The sequence below is a fragment of the Artemia franciscana genome, chromosome 9 (genome assembly GCF_032884065.1).
Source record: "Artemia franciscana chromosome 9, ASM3288406v1, whole genome shotgun sequence".
Lineage (NCBI taxonomy): Eukaryota > Metazoa > Arthropoda > Branchiopoda > Anostraca > Artemiidae > Artemia > Artemia franciscana.
In genome coordinates this window covers 29606220-29627120 of record NC_088871.1, presented here as the reverse complement: position 1 = coordinate 29627120, position 20901 = coordinate 29606220, and the positions used below count along the sequence as shown (strand labels likewise).

The 20901-nt window shown below is 34.7% G+C and overlaps 2 protein-coding genes across 2 annotated transcripts in view; one reads left to right on the top strand and one right to left on the bottom strand.

Moving 5' to 3' along the window:
• Positions 1 to 20901, top strand: part of LOC136031258 (integrator complex subunit 3-like) — a 69242-nt gene that overhangs the window by 20490 nt on the left and 27851 nt on the right. Inside the window, exons 4-9 of the mRNA XM_065710678.1 lie at positions 1366 to 1637; positions 4379 to 4524; positions 7203 to 7434; positions 12483 to 12755; positions 13527 to 13697; positions 16625 to 16832. Coding sequence (XP_065566750.1) covers positions 1366 to 1637; positions 4379 to 4524; positions 7203 to 7434; positions 12483 to 12755; positions 13527 to 13697; positions 16625 to 16832 — 1302 coding nt within the window. The remainder of the gene's footprint in view (positions 1 to 1365; positions 1638 to 4378; positions 4525 to 7202; positions 7435 to 12482; positions 12756 to 13526; positions 13698 to 16624; positions 16833 to 20901) is intronic.
• Positions 1 to 20901, bottom strand: part of LOC136031259 (short-chain dehydrogenase/reductase family 42E member 1-like) — a 443764-nt gene that overhangs the window by 413692 nt on the left and 9171 nt on the right. The window lies entirely within an intron of this gene.

The window sequence follows — 20901 nt, the reverse complement described above, 5'->3', positions numbered from 1 at the left end:
GCAAGTATCTTGCATTTATTACTTATTTGCCACTACGTATGGGGGGGGGGTTGTAGAAACTTGAGAGGGATATTTGATTAAAAATTAAAAGTTTGAATCCTCTTTTTAGGGATATAAAGTGGCTGGAGGGTAATCGATCCCCACACAAGCCCTTTTGCTCCCGGAAATTCCTGTAACCCCACTTGGTATCGGATGAAATTATAAGATAGCTATTCTGCTTAGGATACTCTAAATATCCAATTTTTACATACTTCTGGGAATGACGTGGTGCGCACAGCCCCAGGGCCAAAGGCCCTTAAAATTATTACAATCATCCATTGCTTATTGGTTGGTTATAATAGAAAAAGACAGAGATGTTTGATCATGGTTTTCTGATAGACTTGAAATTTTTAGGGATCGTACCCTGGGTCAAGGAGACTGCGAAATTTGTTGGGAGGGGGGTGATGGGGAACTGAACTTGTGTCGTAACCGAGATTACTGTTCTGAATCCCTTATATAAAGGTAAGCCCGATGCAAAAGACAAAAAATTATGTAGGCGAAAAACTCATATATTTTAGATTTGGAGCATGGGCCTTACTAGTTTTTTTGTTTATAACAAAAAAAAGAGAAAAGGAACCTCAGGGGACTGACAAAAACTATTTGTTCGCCTAACAAATTCTCCCGATAAGGGGGCGTTTTGTTTCTCTGATGGGCAGAGATTGGATCTGAAAGGACTATTTTCCGATAAGCTTGAAATTAAAGGAAGCTTCAATTTTTTTTTGGGGGGGGGGGCTTTCGTTAGGTTAGAGAATTTAAGGTTAGAGGTCCTGAAAATAGGCCAAGCGGTTTTTGTATCTGATTATTTTGAAACTTTGATATATTAATTCGTGGATAGGGTGACCCAAATGCGCAAAAAGACAAGGAAGAAGTAAGGGCCCCCAAAGTTGGACTCGAACGGACAAATTTTTTTTTGCCTATTGGCTTGAAAATGAAATCCTTTAGTCAAAGGACCCAGTGAACAAACAAATGAAAAAAAGTACTGGTCAGCCCGGAAAAGTGCTAAAAGCTTTCCTCGGATGGCTTGAAATTTGCTTTCTTTAGCTCCCTGGCCAAGAGACCACAATGGTAAAAAAAATTAGATCGGTACTCGCGCCCCCTAAAAATGGCCACCAAACTTTTTTTTGCGCTCGGCTCGGAACCCTGATGCCCGAAGTTGAATAATTAAGCAAATTTAGGATTGTGTTTTGAGAAATTAGCATTACAGTGCGGTGACGCGTACTCATGGGATATTTATGGCTCTATGAAACAAATATTCTAAATACCTTCTTTTGAAAAAATAGTGTGATTACAGTTAGCAATATGCTTAGTATTTTTTTCGTTTTTCAGAGCTTGGTTGGACAGAAACCCTTTTATGGTCGCGTCTGTAGTATATACTTACCTACGACTTATGGAAGACCATATGTATCCTAACCTCCACAGCCTTCTTAGAAAAGAAGCTTCTTTCATCTCATCATTAATCAGGGAAAGATTTGGTGATTGTATTTCTATTGGAAGAGATTTGGTCCGGGCTCTTCAAAATGTGGCAAGATTACAAGAGTTTGAATCTATATGGAAGGATTTGCTGTGGAATCCCAAAGCCTTAGCTACAAACTTAACAGGTAACTGAACTTACTACTTTATATTGCGGATTCAAAACATTTTTTTCCGTAAAGATCAATTCACAGGAATGATTTTATCTGCCTTATTATACTAAGTGTTCTTTCTATTATTTTAAATATAAGGAAAGATATGCGATTAATTCAAAAGAACACCCCAAAAAAACAATCGTTTTGATGAAATCACACTATTGTCTTATTGCATGTCACTAATTTTTTGTGATACGCTCTATAGGAAGATATGAGAGATATCCCTGTTCTAACATAAGCTTAATGTAGTGTAGCCACGTTTTATAATCATCTCCTAAAAGAATTTGATGTACGAGATTATGTGTATTAGATCAAATTTTGTATGAATAACATATAGATCATAATGTTTGAATTGACTATATTTTAGTTTTGTCGCATAGAATGATACGCTGAATAGGGGATTGATGATAATATCTATTTATTTGTTAGGTTTTTTGGGGGAGGGTCCTTTCTTTTGGTAGCTTTTTTTCCAAAGGCATTTTAAAAGATTTAATGCTTTCTTACTAACGTTCTCCGTCATCCCCCTCGGTTCTCGATGTTTTAGTCGTGGTTGCAGCGTTAGATGCAACCTTGTAAAGAACGAACTCCAGCCCATACTAACTGAAAACTTAAAACATGTTTAAAGTAAAAAAAAACAAAAAAAAAAACTTTCAATGAAAGAGTCTGACCTGCGAGTAGTGGAGACCAAATGAACAGAAAACTGCTTCTTAGTTGAAAATCTTTTTTGACATTTTGATTTGGTGTGGTCTCACACCTCAGAAGTTTAGACTGTTGTCTTTTTTAGAATTTACGCATGGAAAAATTAGAGAAAAAGAATTGGTAGTCTAGCAAAATTGTCATAAACAAATTCAATAAATTCGGATTGACAAAGGAGAGCGTCTACTCACTAGACTAGGCTCAGAATTAACAAACGAATGCATGTGGCCTTTTTTTTTATGAAATTACGAACAACTTCCATGTGACAGGAAGTGGATATTAAAAGTAAAAGCACCTCATCTATATCCTTCCCTGGATCCACGTAAGCTCACTGCATTTAAATAGGACATGATGAGACCTCGCAGTAGGTGTTTCACATACTGTTTTGTCGTATAAAAGGAATGGGCTATATGTGGATTTTTTTAACGTCGATGTATAAAAATAGTTGTATGGATGACACTGTTGCTATGTATACGGTTCTTTTTTTATTGTTCTTGATGTTTGTATAGGGAGAAAAAGCATAGGATTATGCAAGTAGTAATTGATCATTTCACTGATGAATCTCACATAAAACCAGACGAATTTCTTGGTAACAAATATCTTCAAATGTTAATAATTGTCATAAAAGTAAACTAGTCCAATACACCTTTCTTGGCTAGTGAAACGTCAGTTTTGCTGACTCTTTAAACATGTTCAGGTCTTCGGTCCTCACAAATATTGCCTCGCACACTGATGGGGTTAGTAATTCGACTCTGTAAGCCTAGCGAGAGTACAGTCAGCTTCAAATTGGTACCTTGAGAGATTCGAGGGAGGTAAACAAGAAAAGTGTGCGAAAGCACCTGGCAGCTTTCCCCCAATCCTCCATTGCCCTTCTTGGCTGAAGGGCTAAGGAACGGAGATCCTCACCACCGGTAGGTACTGCAAAGTCTAGTGCCGGATCCTTACCTTTTTAAAACCTTGAATCATAACGTCAAATTTAGAGAATATGCCATCGTTCAGGCCAAATTTCTGAAGCTTTATCTTCTATTAAAAAAAAAACAAGCATTGCTCATTTTTAGGAATGCAGAGCAATGTGGGGCTGGATGAAAATGTTTTTATCGTATTGCACCATGACAAGCAATACTGAATACTAACAGTTTCAAATGTAAATTTCATACCCAAATATAGTAAAAATAAACTTTATTTTTAAAGCTTAACTGTAAAAGGTTTATGCTTTCCAATAGTTGAAAATCAGTTTTTCTTTGTTAAAAGAAGGCATTTCTAACGTTTTCCTTCTATGAAGCTTATGATATGTCACATCAATTGATGTGTTTTAAGAATCCTAATTGTAATGTTGAACTTCCAAATGTGAATGGTTTCTTTGGTTAAAAAGAATTACCAATATAATCATTAGGACCTCTCTCTTAAGAAAATATTCCCCGAGTTTCCTCCCACTATTTATTCCCATATAAAAAGAATTTGAATTCGGGCTCTCTAGATTCAGGCAAACACTAGACTGAAGGGGCTTTAAAATTGCAAAATCAAAGTAGAAAACTTGATTCTCGATTTAGCCCCCTTGTGTGTTACTAACTAATGAAAAATATTTCTGTTTCGATTCTGATTCAAAATTAACGTGTTTTTTTTTATGTTCAGCCGTGCCACTCAAATAATATTTACATATGATACGTATATTAGTTAGAGCTGTTTTTTTCAGAGATGTTTTGTGCAAATAGTTTTTTTCTTGGGGTAGCCTTGAAGCTGATGAGAATCATATATCCAGAATCGCTGAAATAACATGTGAAACTTTTAAATCCCTATAGGTCTCTTAGAAACTTAAAAGAGTAAAACTTTATTTTCGTACCAGAAGGAATGGAAGAACTCCCTGGGAACATTAAGTTCCAAAAAGCGTTCATATGCACTGAAATCATCACCAATGATATTTAATGTGGTTGTGGTATTGTGTGTGGCATTCCTAAATGGAAATAGATACGATTCCTAGTTTTGCTCCTACAATTTAATATAAACTTAATTTAATTTAGGCGTATCTCAACTGTTATCTTCACGTACATCGCGTCATTACTTAGTTTCTCGAGTTACTCCTGACATGGAGAAGAAAATACTGTTTCTGACGTCTAGTGTGAGGTTCGGCAACCACAAACGATATCAAGATTGGTTCCAAAGGCAGGTAATAGAAGATGCATTCATGCTTATTTCCATTTTTTAAACTTTAATAAAGAATTAAAATGCAATTGTCAATGCATATTTTCATTGTAAAGTAAGCAAAAATCATAACTTTCAACCATGACATTTCTCTCTCTCCCTCCTTCCTCCTCTCACCCTCTATTCTTCTCTCAGTTTCTTCTTGTTTCTCCTTATTCATCTTCTTCTGTAGTTTCTCTATCTTTCCTGTTTGTCAAAAGTTCCAAAAATTGTAAGATCCAAAACAAAGAAAACTGGGTCTTGGCAGTTTATCTTTAATTGTTTGACCTAGTATTTGAAATAAACTCAATTACCTGTTGAGGCATAAAATAGAAAAAAAGGGAATTAAATACAGGAAAACAAACCAAACTTTGCAGTTTATGACAATTACAGGGACTGGTACATCAGCTGTTATGTCTAGTATATCAGCTATTATTGCTGGTGAATCAATCTGTTATGTGAGTTCGGGTGATTGACTTCCTTTGCAGAATCGGAAGGGAAAAAAAATCATAAATTGAAACCAACCACTCTATAAAGATTGTCCTTTTCGCCCATTTATCTAGGGGCAAACAAAAACCGATCGTCTTCAAATGGGGCGAGAAGTGGTCTTAAGAAAGGATGTAAAGGAAATCGGTTGGCTGTGAGTAAAGAGGGAAGCTTCGAATCAATTGGGATGGAGCAGGAGCGAGCACCGTTGTGTTGGCCGTTAGTTAGTAGTAGTAGTTTCTACAATTAAATTCTAACGCTTCTGGACTGTGTATCTGCATATTAAAGGTCATACATATCCATGAATTTTATTGTAAGGGGCTCGTTAAAAACAATAAAAATCTCGTTTAATAGCTCAGAAAATTTCGGATGTTCTCATGTGTAACAAAATAATTCATTTTTAAGTTCTTTTTAATTAAGTTCATTTTAAAGTTATAATCCAGTCACCTTTGTAGTCTCATGAGCGTAGCTGGTAATTGTGTTTGTGAGTAATTGTAAATATGTATACATATTAGTTTGTCTGTTTTAGTTGTGTATCTATTTTATTTATATTATTTTAGTTTTAGATTCTTGTTGGGATTTTTGTTTGTTTTTTCTCTACACCGAAAGTGCCTTGTTATATATAGGGGCGAAACATTCGTTTGATCTTTGTTTTCTATGTTTCCTTCTACTGGGCATAGGCCCGTTTGTAGTTTCTAGATTCATTTCTTTGCTTTATCTCATTTTCTAAGTTTTTAATGTAAATGTTTACTTCGGCCTTGTCTTTCCTTTGTTATTTGATATCCCCCTTAGGTTGTCGTTACTGTGAATAAGAAGAACAATTGCTTTGTGGCTTTTAGTGTCATGCGTCTATTGTATGCTTAAATCATTATGAATAAAACTTATCTGAGATTCTTATTTACCCCTAGGAAAAAGTGTCCGGTGTATCCCCTACTCCCCGCGGAAATGAGTACCCTCCATACCCTGATTCACACAAGAAAAACTTGTTCGTGTAATTTTTCTATATTTTTTTTTAAACAAAGACACAGAGGGGAAATATATCAATTCTAGGGGTCAGTTTTTCCCTTCCAATTGCTATCCCTGGAAATTGCAGATGCTGGAAGATCTTGGTCTAATTGTAAGGTGCTTTTGTTAAATGTCATGTAGTTTTGCAAACTACAAAGATAGAACCAAACCCAAAATACAGATTTCGACGCTTGTAGAAAGACATGTATAAAACTAAAGAGTCTCAAGCAATTTTATGGATTAGCTTATCTTCTGCACAAAAATCCTAATTTCTGTAATAATTGCTCACTTTTTTCTTTGCATGGTTTGTCAATAAAAAAAAATATTGACCTATTAATCGTTGATCAAGCGCTGTTTTAAGTTGGAATCATTATTGAACTGCTCGTCTTAGGTTTGAATACCAAGAGGACCGAACTTTGCTCAGTAAAGCGAATGTTAAAAATAAAAACGGTGTCTGGCATGTTTCTCCTTACTATTGACCCCCCCCCCGTCGTAAAAATTACACCCCCCGGAAACTCAATCTCTCCATTTTCTAATTTACACAAGGGAAAATATTTTTGTGTAATTTTTCTAGATTTAGTTGTTTTGACATTCATTTATTTTTTGGCCATTCAGCTCGTGAATTGGTGTCTCCGAACTATGCAAAGGAAAAATAAATTCACTTTACCTAAAATCCTGTCCGAAATAATAATACTTATAGTTGAATATCTTGCTAAAAACCTCAATTAAACTGTTCTGTCAACTTCGATTATTACAATGTAATTTAACTCAGATCAGAATCCTTTATAATAGCAATAACGTGATTAATACCTTTTCTATTATGTTGAACTTCATTTTCGCAGTATTTTCCGGTTGGTATTTAAGGCTCCAATTTAGAAAAATTATAAAAAAAAAATTTCATGCCAGAAAATGTTAGTGTCTAAAATAGTCATACAGTGATATTTTGTTTTCCTATAAACCGAAACAATTTACGATACTTGTTGTATCGTGATCCCTAGCTTCTTTAGAAATAGACTGCGATTCCCATTGGCCGCAAGAGGTTTGAGGCTGCAAGAGGATTGGCTGCAACTGGTTCATAATTTTGATGCTTTAATATCTCGGACATTTAGCTTTAATGGCTTGACTTGACTTAAACCTTCAGCCATATTTTTTTTTATTCATTTTTTATTTCAGTATTTATCGACACCAGAATCACAAACACTGCGGTGCGACTTGATACGCTATATAGTTGGAGTTATACATCCACCCAACGAAGTACTTTCATCAGATATAATGCCACGTTGGGCGGTTATTGGCTGGCTTCTCACCACATGTACAGTTAGTGTTGTTACAGCTAACTGTAAGCTCGCCCTTTTTTATGATTGGTTCTTTTACGATGTAGAAAAAGATAATATAATGAATATTGGTAAGACAATCTATACACTTTCTCTGAATTTCCAACGTTTTGTTAATTACTTTTAGATTCGGTCTGTTACTTACAGAAAAAAACTTCCTATACACTTCATTGGAAATTCGACGAGACAATATGCCAAGAAGATATTGTGATTTTAGCAGAGACATACATTTCAGTTGATTTGATTTGATTTTCGTTTCTATCTTCTCGCTACTGTATTCTATTATGGCACATCTCAAAAATCAACATGATTTTGAGATTTCGGAATAATATATCTAAGTGTTGCCATAAACTCTAGTTCAGTTTGCTTTAATATAATTTACTTTCCACAACTAATAACATTGCTTTGATGACCTCAGGCGGTTTTAAGCTGCAAAGACTTGCTTGTATTCTGTTTTATTTTTCCTTACAACGCACCCCAGTTCCACCCTCAGGGTGGTGCCCTGGTACCACCCCTCGCGCTAGTGTCGAAAAAATTCAGATTAATAATATGACAAATTAGTGTAATTGATACAATCTGCGTAGTAATAAATGTAAAATGCCAAATGCTAGATGGTGTTGGTGGTTTTAGACCCTAGCACCAGTTTTCACTCTTGTAAGTTGCTTATAGTCTTTGGTGCCATTCTCGGCCAATCCTTTGGTCTCTTTAGCCACTATCACTAGCAACAACTTATTCTTTGTTACTTTATATTGAGATTCTCTTGAGCTAAAAGGGAATGCTCGTGTGTTTGAAAATTATTTTTGTAATTTTTTTTTTCTTAGTCAAAGCTTTAATGTGGTTGAACAAACATTTTCAACCGGACAAGATAACTGCTATGTTTAATTGCACGACTGAGTGTTATTCGTTATAGTTCAAAACTTGGTTTAGTATAATTTCTCTTATGCTATTCTTTCAACACTAAAAGAATCGTTACTACTTCTTGAGTCGAACCAGTTTTTTTTGCTATTTGATATTATTCTTATTACCATTTGAAGAGAAATTCTTAATTTCTTGAGCAAAAGTTTGGAAGAAATCCTATGAGATTTATTATGCAGTTAATTGACAAGATTCTCGCTTTAACGTAATTTGATTTTGTTTTGGAACAAATCTATCCCCAGTTTGAGTTGAAATTAAACAGAGTTCATAGTAAGTTAAATTTTGAACAGGGGAGAAATTTGGTAAGAGATACTCCCTTTTATGGTGAATGTTCAAACGAAATAAACTTGAAACCGTAAACGAAAAGTAGCTAACATTTACATCACGAATTTGCAAAAAAATAGAATTTATAACGTGGAAATGAGCTATAATGTGGATGAGCTTTTCCCAGAACTAATAAAAATAAATGCCATCGCCATTACTTTTGAATAAAAATCGGTCATTTTATCACACTGAAAAGTAAATTTAAGGATAAATTATTATTTACTCATCTAACACATTCACCATCTGTTTGCATTGCGGCTTAAAGATATGGTTTTAACCATTTCCTCTTTTACTTTTTTCTTTTACTTGATTGACATTCCACTGTTTGGCACTAATAATCTTTGTCCATTTCTGAACCACGTTTTAGCGATGAATATCCAATTCTCAGTGTTTTCTATTTTCGGGTTATTATTATACTTCAAGGCATGTTGCACGTCTCTCAACTCAGTATGATTCAGATACAACGTAAGGAGTGCAAACCAATCATCTGTATCAAATGTTCCTCTGGGAGGAACAATCAAGGGCATATCTAGGATTTTGTTTGGGGGCAGGGTTACAAAAATCGCATCAAAAATTTGTCTGTACGCATTTTGTTAAGTTTTTACGAGTCGTACAAAATTTCCCCCCCCCCCTTCGTTCATTTCTTTTGAACATGTCAATCCTTATATAAGATAGCTTAAGGGGTTGGATAACTCCATCTACAGTCTTCCTTACAGTCACCTACAGTCTACAGGCCCAAATGATGCCTATTCTTTTTTTTTTTTTTTTTTTTTTTTTTGTAGTGTGAGTCGGTTTTGTTAGTCTTTAAGGTACCATAAATATGTGCTTTAGTGGCCCTATCCTCATAATTTGATGTTAAAGATTGGACATGGTTTATACCTACATAGTTTATACATTAGCGAAAAAATTATTTCGGGTGTACGCTCCTTTCAAAATTCATTTGCGTAGTAACTGTATCAGCGGCATCTGAATAGCCAAAATGCATCTTTCTATTCTAATGGAGGAGTGAAGTGGTCATTTTTTTTTCAGTAAAAATAACAGTTAAAGCGCCCAGAAAAAGTATTTTTTTGCATATCTAGAGGTGGTAAAGGGAATTTCGAAGAAACCTCAAGGGCTTAACAAATTAGTCAAAGTACAATTGCGCTATAGTTCAACCGTGCAGGAATGCCATCAGTGACTGAAATATTCCTTTGTCTATGAAATTACACGGAAATAGCATGTGTAACAAACTCGGTAATCTGTGTATAGGACTGAAGAATCCCTCTGTCTAGGCAATATGCTAGCAAGGAGAAACTTTAAAGGGTAGTTTGAGGTTTGTTTTTTTTTTACAAAAAATAATGATATAATCATTTAGCTATTTATTTTGAAATCGTATCTACTTTCTTTGTAACCTTTCCTGCACTTGACAAGTGGTAACGTTGCTTATTGTTATTAGGATTAGATAACAAAAGAAACTGAAAGATGTCACTTGATGCTAAGAAGACTCAATGACGCAATTATTCTTGCTAGGCAGTATTATGTTGATTGATCAAAACAAAAATATGCTGAATAGATTAGAATATATTGGGGAGTATTATGTTGATAGATCAAAATGAGAATTTTCCCCGTTAATCTATTCAGCTTTTCAAAAATGGCAAGTTTTAGGTATTTTTGCGCAATTGAGGTGAATTCCTGAGCTTAATCATTAAACATTTTATTAATAAAGCTGCATTAAGTGTTAAGTACCCGGAAATATTTTTGCTCCGATCAGTGCCTATGAATTTTGATGAAAACAGATGTAAAAGTGACAAGCTTTCCTTTAAATTGGAATTCAGTATTTCCTGGCAATTTTTTTACAAAGTATGTACGCTGAAGAAGAAAAATTTAATTTCATCATTTCTGTGTTGGACGAAGGAATTCTGTTCGGTTAGCGCAGACGTCACTGCTTTAACCAAGATTAGGAAGGTTTTATCATCTATAATGAATTTTTTCATAGATTCATTAATATTTATTTTTGGTGTTTGGCAGCCAATGTAAGGAATTCATTGAAATGAGCGTTATCTTTGACAATTGAAATTGGGTTGTCTTACATTAGAAAATGCTAACCATCAGAGCAAAGTGTGTGACTACGCGTTTATGTTTCTTCTCGAAAAATGGAAAATAGAATTCTCCGTAGAAAATGGCGAGAAGAGAATTTACTTATAGGAGACATTGTTTGAAACCATTTCAAACATCGTTGTCTTGATAGATAGTGCTTGATCTTTGTGGCACTAAAGCCAGCCCCGCTAGCCCATTTCTGGATCTTCTGGAGGGTTGCCAAGTGTGTTTTGGGAGCCCCAACGTAAATACGGCAGCCATAGAGACAGGTATGGTTTTAGTAAACAAAGGTTTAGCATAGCTAAATTGTTTCCCATTGCAGCAAATTTAACAACACAATTAATAATTATACAGCAGAAAGGATCAATTGTATATTATGGGTCAGTAAATAAGATGCACAATGGAAAGAGATGTGTTTAGAAACTCAGCTCCAGGATAAACGCTCTCGCTTAGTGTGCGAGAGGCGTAGGGATCGATACTCTCCGCTACCACTTTTTTTAAGTTATTGTTCAAAGAATTAAATGTCTGTGATAGGAACTTTTTTATTTTACAAGAATAATTAACGTTTTAAAATCATTAAAAAACATTATTTTTTTTGAACAGGTTAACTTAAAAAGAATATTTAAAAAATAAGTTTTTCCAAGAAAAGTATGGTCATATTAAAACTTATGATGAGCAAAAATAAATTCATATTATAATTCAAACTTGAAACGAACAGAAGTTACCATACTAGGTGACGTTCTAATGTTGCCTGTTGTAAAGAACCATAAGCCTTCTATGGATTATTTATTATTGTTATTTACTCTATTTTCCCCCAGAGCTACTTCTCATGGAATAGGTAGTCGTAGAAACTTCAAAAGGTCTGATTCGATTGGAAATTGAGAGGTCTAGTGTCCTCCTAAAGAATTAAAAGTAACTTGAGGACAATCAGTCACTCGCTTTTCCTTTACTACTTAGGCAACCAGACTCAAGCAAAGTACTTTTTTCTTAGTTTTAAGTGGACTAGTATAATAGTCCTCGTTTTGTTTATGTAATCCATGACTATTTACCGTTTAGTATTGGCAGTGCTCTTACCTGATCTTATCTTGTAAGTGAGTGTTGCTCCCATATAGTGTCTTTAAACAGGGAAGTTTGAGTTTTGACAAAACATGTGCGTGGTATATCACTTTCAGAATGACACAACCTAATCTATGAGTGTTCATATGAAGCAATATTGTCTTACACATGAAATATTGAGAATTAGTCACACTTTTTTAACACAGGAGGATGGGATCCTATCAAGATAGGCACTCCGGAAAATATTAGTTGGGAATGAGAATCCAAGTAGTGGATATTTGCCAACTCTCTTGATGGCTTCGTTTTTAAGGATGAAATCGAGATGACATAGCATGAAATGATCAGTTGTTGTGATTTTACTGAATTACAGGGACAATCTTAGCGAAGCAGAAAAGAAAAGTAGGAAAAGGTAGTTATTTAACAATATAAGGATAGTATTACGAAAATATCGGAGTTGTTTGTAATGGAAGGGGTGCGAAGACCGAACAAGCAACTATATGAGCTTAGTGGGGGTTATGAAAGGCCCTGAGTCTTTGGCTAGATTTCAAAGATTGACAACAGTCATTTTTCTTTTTCTTCTGTTAAGTGGTGACGTTTTTTATTCCTAAATTTGTGGCGCCAGGCATTTTTTAAGTATCTGATTTGTATCTAATCTTCTACTTCACTTCCTTGATTTGAGTAGCTCATAAATTGATGATGCATGTTGCTATATTATTTCAGGTCGTTCAAGTTTCATGTTTTCTTTCAGAACCAGCTATACTACTCATGGTAAATTCCATGAAATATCACCCGCTAACGACGGTGTCTTTGCTCGACTTTTTATGTCGGATAACGCCAAACTTTTATCCATCACTATCTGACCGTGTGAGACAAGGCATTCAAACATCACTGAGACAAATACTGAAGAAGGGGGTACTGCCATCTTTAGCTCCGATTGTGGACAATCAAAAAATTGAAAGAGATCTAAAGAGCCTAGCGATTGAGATGTTCCCAGAATTTCTCACCTCCAACGACGGTGAAGGTATGTATTTTTATAAACAAGAAGTATTTTTATACTTTTTATTTCTATAAACGCAGCATTTTTTATTGTAAATATAATTTATCTTGAAATATATCAAAAGTCTATTTTTAACAATATATTAATTGACTACACAGTTTGTAATTATTTATCTATTGACTACCCTAAGAGCCTGTTGGGCAAATAGCCTAGGGAAACAAACGTGGACAAACATGGCAAATAAACGTGAATGGCATCTATGATATTGCTGCCCGTCAAGCTAAAGGCTGGAAGTAATATTTTTCTTTTTGGGTGTGTGTGTGTAAAGTCTTTGCCTCTCTGGCAACTGGAGCAGAACTATGACATAACGTAAGTCGAAATTCATTATTTGTTGTTGTGAGGAATTATATCAGGGAAGCTTTACTCGGTGAAAAGAAATAGTTTTGCATTCTCTTTCCCAGATATAAGGGAGACCCGCCCCACCTGGCTTGGGTCAGTTTAATTTTGTATAAAATAAACATCGTTGAAATTCTAGCCAACCCCTTCGCCCAAATTGTGCTTCTGAACTCAGATGACAATGGGGTTACCTAATACAGACTTGTGTCCCCTTTCCTAGACTGTCAAAATAAGTGTTTAAGGTATACATATATCTCTGGTTAAGAATCTCTACAACAGACCAACAAATTGGGATTCCATGCTGTAGCCTGTTGAGCCCATTTTTTTTTAAGTAGTTCAAAATCAGTGTTTTTATACAATCTCCCGTCCGAATGTATAGTATTTTTTGTTTTGTTTCAGTTCATCGGCTAGACGATGCAACGATAGCAAGAAATGATTTCGAGTCACCGACTCCAGGCGATGTTCTTTCCGACATTATGGAAACAAATCATGGATCAACCGTTCTGGATGAACCAGTTTTCAGTGACGACGAAGAATCCTCTGACGAATCGAAATTAAAAGTTCAACAAGGTAAAATCAAATGAAAGAAACGTTTTCTAACTTGCTTATCATTACTTCTGTATTTTTTTTTCTTTTAATAGATAGAAAATCAATAAAATAGGGCTTTAAAAATTTTGCCATTTTATATCAAGGTCTTTCTGAATACCTTACTATACGAAAGAAGAAAAATAAAATAATTTTCTGGTTCGTAGGAATAAAAATGAATCAATCAACAGAGCAATCTAGTCTTTAAAAAGTCCTTAGTTAAAGTGACAGCGTTAATAGTAATACGAATGAACATAATAAAGGAAGAAATAGCAGTAAACTATTGCTACAATATTTGAAGTTGCGTTTTTATATTTCTCAGATTATATATGCTTAATTTCAACATCCTTATTGCTACTAATAACATTAGACTATCTGGCAGAAATAGAATTGTTGACAAAAAAAAGGTTTGTTAAAATTTCTGTCAGCGTATTGAATAGAAATTATATAATGGGAACTTCAAGCGTAAACTGAGGTTTCAAACTTCAAAACAAAAAATGTTCCACAGAAAAAAACTTAGCATCATTAACAATTGACAAGGCATCACATCATCATTAACAATGCATCATGGACAATTAACATCCATCAACATTTTTTTTTCAACAAACATTTATAACTATTAGGGAATTGTCACTAGTATTTGGCTGTGACAGTTTTCTGTGTGCTCGTGAAAACAAAATTTTAGTAAAGATACAAATAAAAAATAATTGTAAGAATACCAAAAACACACCTCTTATGTAAATTTCAAAACCGTAACCATGATAATTTCTTTAGGGACCAAGTAACATATATGAATCAGTCAGTTGTTGGAGATAGAACATTGTTATTGAAAAATTAAAGATCAAGCTGAAATAAAAATTTTGCAGTTTTCACAATAAACAAAAACATCCAAAGAAAAATTAACTTTTAGAATTGTTATAAGGGCGAATGTTACCTATATCATTTAAAGAAAATGTTACCCGTCATTCAGATTAAACCCATATTTTTTTTTCTATAGAATACATTCAATTTTTTCTAATAAAAAAAGGACAGAATTCGTTGGCTTTAAAATTGACATTATTCAATTGTTACTAATAGTTTATCTTGAACTTATGAGTGACTGTTAATTTCAATAAATTTATCGTCAAACATTGCTTCTTTTTTTTGTAAACTGGCTAGTTCAAGGCCTACAAGTTTTTTAGTTGTCGTTCGAAAAACGAATTTTTAAATCATCCTTTTATTTCCAGTAAAGGGTTCGAATAAAGGTTGAAACTGACTCGGTCTTGAAATAACTTTTAGCATGAATGATAACCAGATTCATCATTGCTTGTGCAAACTTAAGCTCCGCGTTGACATCGCTGACAGAAGTGTTGGCAAAGTAAGGCACTTTGGAAACAACCAGGACTTTACTCTCTATTTATTGAGATTGAATAAATACTGTTACTTTTCAACTGTTTATGCCCAAAAACATTAAGCCATAAACACAAATAGTTTTATTTCTAAAAAATACGGCATGCTTAAACTACGGCTGCGTTATTGTACCTCAAAACAACACCTATTATTTGTTTTTGATGTATTTAATACTCAGAATAATTTGATTGTATTAATCACCTTTTGATTGCTTCACAAGAACCTCGGCAATAGTTGCTAAACTTTTGTATTGGATTATTATTTATAACTGTTGTGTAATCGCCTGCATGAAGAAAAATTTTCCTATTCTCATATATCTCTTAAACAAATTAAAAAATAGGCTAATAAGCACAAGCATGTATCCTTAATACTGCTACTAATAATTTATTGAAGCACCAAACCTCCCGAGGCAAACGCAGTTGCCACACTCCTCCATCTCTAATGTATTCAAAGCTTCCCTCTTCACCCTTCAAGGAAGTTCTAATTTCCCTAAAATCCCACTTCGACTCTTCATCATCCAGATTAAAACATTTGCGTGATTCCTCTAAAAAAGTGCAATACGATAGCAGACTTTTCTGCAAAAAGATGGTGGAGTGAACACGCAATAGTTTGAAAGCTGGTCTATAATTTGAGCAAAAAAAAAGTTCCATATGCCTGACATATTATTAAAACTGGGTGGAGGATGGGTGTCAGAAAGGCTACAGACTCATTTTGGTGATTTGTAGAATTATGTTTCCAATAAGGTTCATCGTGGTTAATTTCTGCAAAAACTGGAGGGGCAGGAGGCTTGAAGGGCCATTGGCCCACAAGGTCTTCTAATAATACGAAAATTCTAACGTGATTCTGGGACAAAAAATCACTATCATAGATGGCAGCATTTTCAAGCCCATGGAGAAATTTCTTTTTTGGATCTCTTAGTTTTTGTATGTTATTCTAAGAAGATGTTTTAGCAACGGGTACAGGGAACTGCTTGTTTACTTGCATGGAGCTTGTCTGCTTGAGCGAAAGCAGAATTATGGCTGAATTAACGAGGGGTCTGACAAACTCCACTTCTGGCTCAAAGATAAGGGAAAACTATCCTGGATCTGTTTTCTAGATGGGGTCCCATGCCAGGTCGTGGTCCAATTAAGACTATTTTGAAGATTTCCATGTTTGAAGTTTTTAAACTTCATTAAACACAACTTAAATTTTTTTAAGTTCAACACAAAATAATAGAACAAGATATCGTAAATATTGAAGAACTGCATTTATCAGGGAACGATTAAAAATAAGGTGCCCGGGGCGGACATGTTTTTGGCGTCTGTGTCTACTGCATCTACTTAATATAAGTCATTGATATTATTTCTTTTGGATGGTTTCCAATGCCACCATGGCTGTTTGCTTTGATAGAACGTAGATTGACTCTTGGAAATTTGTGATATCGAAAATGCCAAATACAAGAATTGAAGGTGCATCTTATGCACTACACACAGTGTTGATTTAGTATTATCTAGCTCTTATGACCCACAGTAATTTTTTTACAGCATCTTTGGAAGTTAAAGAGAAGCCAAGATCGAGTCCTGTACCTAAAGTGTCAATATCAAAAGCTCCTTTGCCTTCTTTGAATCAGATCTTAACGTCGGTTGTTTCGGACCAAATAGATTTAGCCACATCTATGGCAGCATTAGAAGGGCAGCCCTCTCTTACCTCATGCATTGAGAAGTTAAGAGACGAAGTTGATGACGAAACAAGGTAATCAAACAAAAGTTTAGATGAAAATATACTCGCAACTTAATTTGAAACCCTATTTCGAATGTTTTGCAAGGCCAAATTCATACCGGTTCTGAGGGAAAAAAATACATTCATTGATCCTGAAATAAATTCCCTTCTTATGTGATATTTTGTTTTCATTGACGATGTAGTCGCAATCAGATTTGAATTATAGGAACTGTAAGTAATTTGTGACTCAGCTGAATAGTAATCGAAACTCAGAATAAAAATAGAAATAGATACATTAAAAATGTATCTAAAAATAGATACATTAAAAGAATTGGCGTATCATGTTGATTCCAAATATATAAAATTCATTAAGTTTAGTGTTACATATCAAAAGCTCTGAGCCGGAAAAATTAGCCTGATTTTCGAAAAAGGGAGGGAAACCCCCTAAAAATTCAAGAATTTAATACAAATCACACCATCATATTCATCTTGTCAGAACAAATAAACTTTCAAGTGGGGATAAATCCATTTATTTAAACAGGGAATAAACAGGCACCAAAGTCCAGATATTTTCATCACATATACAGTGACCGTCATCATTATTTCTGCTGATAACGGTCGCTTCGTATGTGATCGAAATATTCGGACGTTTGTACCTGTTTTTTCGCTGTCTAAATAAATGGATTTATCTGCATTTGAACGTTTATTTGTTCCTCATAGAACGGCAATGTGATCTAAGAAAAGGATACCGAATTTAAGGTGTTACGTCGAAAATACATCGTATCAGAGAACCCTACTGTATATATTTCAAGCTCCCATCTTCAACAATGAGATTTTTTTTTCTATAAGAAAGATCACGAATGTGTTTTTTTTTTTTTTTTTTTTTTTTTTTTCATGGGTGATTATGAAACAATGGTCATCTATAGTATCTTTTCGTAGGGGATTGGTGATTTTCCAACAACTTTCCTTTGGGGGGTAGAGGATTTACAGGGAAAATTATCAATGGGGGGAGGGATTTCCGGCAGTACCTGAAAAACACTATGATACTAATGTCGTTGTCAAATGAATAAATGCTGTGAAAAATTTTTGCAGGTGAAATCGCCTGTAAGAAAGTTTTCGGGGGAAATTTTCAGCGAGAATGGAATTGCCGGGGAAAATTTTTCTGGCGGAGAGGTATTTTATGCGAGAAGAACTTCTCGTCGGGGTAGGTAATTTTCCATGAAGGGAGAGCCGAATTTCCTGGTATTATTTAAAAGCGATCAGAAATTAAATTAAATAATCAATGTTTTTCAACCGAAAGGAAGGAGCAACATCAAAACTTCAAGTGAACAGAAATTATTACGTATATGAGGAGTGTTGACCCTTCCTCAATACCTCGCTCTTTACGCTAAAGTTTAACTTTTTGTCCCAATTCTTTAAGAACGACTTCTGAAACACGAGGAATGTTTGTGTTCTTTTTTAAAGTATTTTTTATACTAAAAAAATTTTAACTTGAAGAGTGATGTAATGAGGAGGGGCAATTCCACTCATATACCTAATAATTTCTGTTGGTTTTAAGTTTTGATGTTGCTGCTTCCTTTCAGTTTAAAAAACTTATTTTTTCTCTTTTTTTTATTTGATACAGCTTCGCAGATCTCTTAACCTTTTCATGGTAGCTAGTATCATTGAATTGACCTGTATGCCTTTTATAGTAGTACTAATGTCATTGAAACTGACGCTGCTATCACATAGTTTTACTATAACGTCATTTATGGTTGTAACCATACGATTGTGACGTCATTCATCGTACGAAGATGCCCTACTACAGACAAAGAAAACAGTTAAAGTAATTTGTGGACAAAGATTTAAGATTGAAATCACACATTGACCACGTTACAGACACTTCTCAATCATTAAACTAAAAGTGAAAATTTTTATTTTGAAGAAACGGTAATAACTCTAAACAGTATTTCTGTATATATATCTATATATATATAAAAATAAGTTGTTTGTGTGTCTGTCGACTGACGTCATATTTGTCGACTGACGTCATTATAAGGATTGAGCTGTATGTCGTCATGAAGTTGTTTGTCGTCTGACGTCATGTTTGTCGACTGACGAAATTACAGACCGGGACACAAATGACGACCGGGACACAGGGAATATAAATGACGACCGGGACACTCAAAGAGAAATTACAGACTGGGACACAAATAACGACCAGGAGATATAAATGACGACCGGGACACTCAAAGATAAATTACAGAACGGGACACAAATGACGACCGGGACGCAGGGAATATAAATGACGACTGGGACGCTCAAAGAGAAATTACAGACAGGGACACTGGGACACAAATGACGACCGGGATACTGAGAATATAAATGACGACCGGGACACAGGGACACAACTACAAGGGGGATGCCTGGGGCACAGGGGGATATATAAATGACGACGGGGACACAGGGAATGTTCGATTAGCAATCAACATCAGCAAAGCTCAAGGGCAATCATTAGAATAATCAGGTATAGATCTGAATACGGATTGTTTTTCCCATGGACAATTTTATTTTGCTTACAATAAAAATCTGTCTTTAGACAATAAGAAGGATCCATAATTTGTCACGCTTGCTTCTGGAACTGCCTGTGTCATATGAAGATATACGATTAGGTGAAACATAACAATACATCCTTAATCAATAGTTGCTACACTACAGTAGCTATGGGACTCTTCTCTAGAAAAGGAGGATTGAAGTTCGAGTCGCTCTGTAGTAATGAATAAGTCGTCTGAATATCGTATTAAGGTTATACGTAGTAAAGTTAGCAAAAAGACATTTTTTAAAGTCTTATTTAAGACAGTCTGTTTTTTTTCTTCAGACATCTATGAAAACTGAGTAGTCAGTTCTGTAGGTATGTATATCTTTTCAGATGTTGGTAAGACATTGTAATAAGTATAGTAAACATTGAAAAAGTTGTGTCAAATTTTGTTATCAGCAAAATTTTATGATTAAAATCGGTTGAAAAAAAAATGGTCTAGAAAAAACCTTACCGAAATTCAGTTATTAAAATGGAAAATGGGGTGTTCAAAATTAACTAGTAAGAAAAGAATGGCGAAGGTAAAAATTTGTTAAAATTTAATGTTCAGAAATAAATTTTGTGTTAGGATTAAGTTAGCCAAGAAAACTCAGCAAAGGAAACACAGTTTATTAAAACTTTAAACAAATTGATCTGACAAATTTTACACAAACCATGGTTTATACAGAACGCAGAAACTTTTTTGTGGATTCACCTTATGTATTGAGTCCAGATTCTCCCACAAAAAATGAGGGAAGAGAATTCTCTCCGCCGAGTGTCAAAGTAACATGTTGAATCAAACAATTTCAACGGACTGTAAGTAAGGAGCGACTCTGCCCAATAGTTACTCGCATGTTGACTGTCTGGCCAAAAATGGTGCCTCCTTTTTACATTCTTTTTCCAACCTGAAGAGATATGGTATATATCTCTTCAGCTGAAGTTTTAATGTCTGAATAATGTACTTAATTAAACCTTCTCTTGAATATGTATTTACAGCTTGGCATCCGGTATTGAGGAGAGATCAATCAGATAGACTTAAGATGGTACAAAAAAAGCTGTAAGAATTATACTTGAGAATAATTGCTCAACATATGATGATCCATTGAAACTACTCAAATTGGATTCACTTGATAGTCATAGACATGAGTTGACTTGCCGATTTGGACTAAATGAATAATGTCAAACATAAAAATAAGTTTTAAAATGGTTACAGGCATATCCTTGAAATAAACTACGTTGAACATTCAATATTAAATACTTCCTAAAGCGACGCTATTTAAATCGCGGGTCTAATAAGGGACACAGGGTTTACGATATCACTCGGCTCAGAGGCTGTGTAAGTCATTAATTGCAGGAAATTATTTTCAATTTGTCAGAGTCTGTTGTCTGGTCCAGCGTCGTTACTAGCCAAAATGTTTGAGAGGTGAGGAGCAAGATATTTTTCCGACTGGCTGGTCATTTTAACCGACTTTTTTCGTCCATAATTAGCATAATGTTCGTCACTCACCGCACGAGTCGTTAAAACCGCTGCATTTACCAACCGAGATT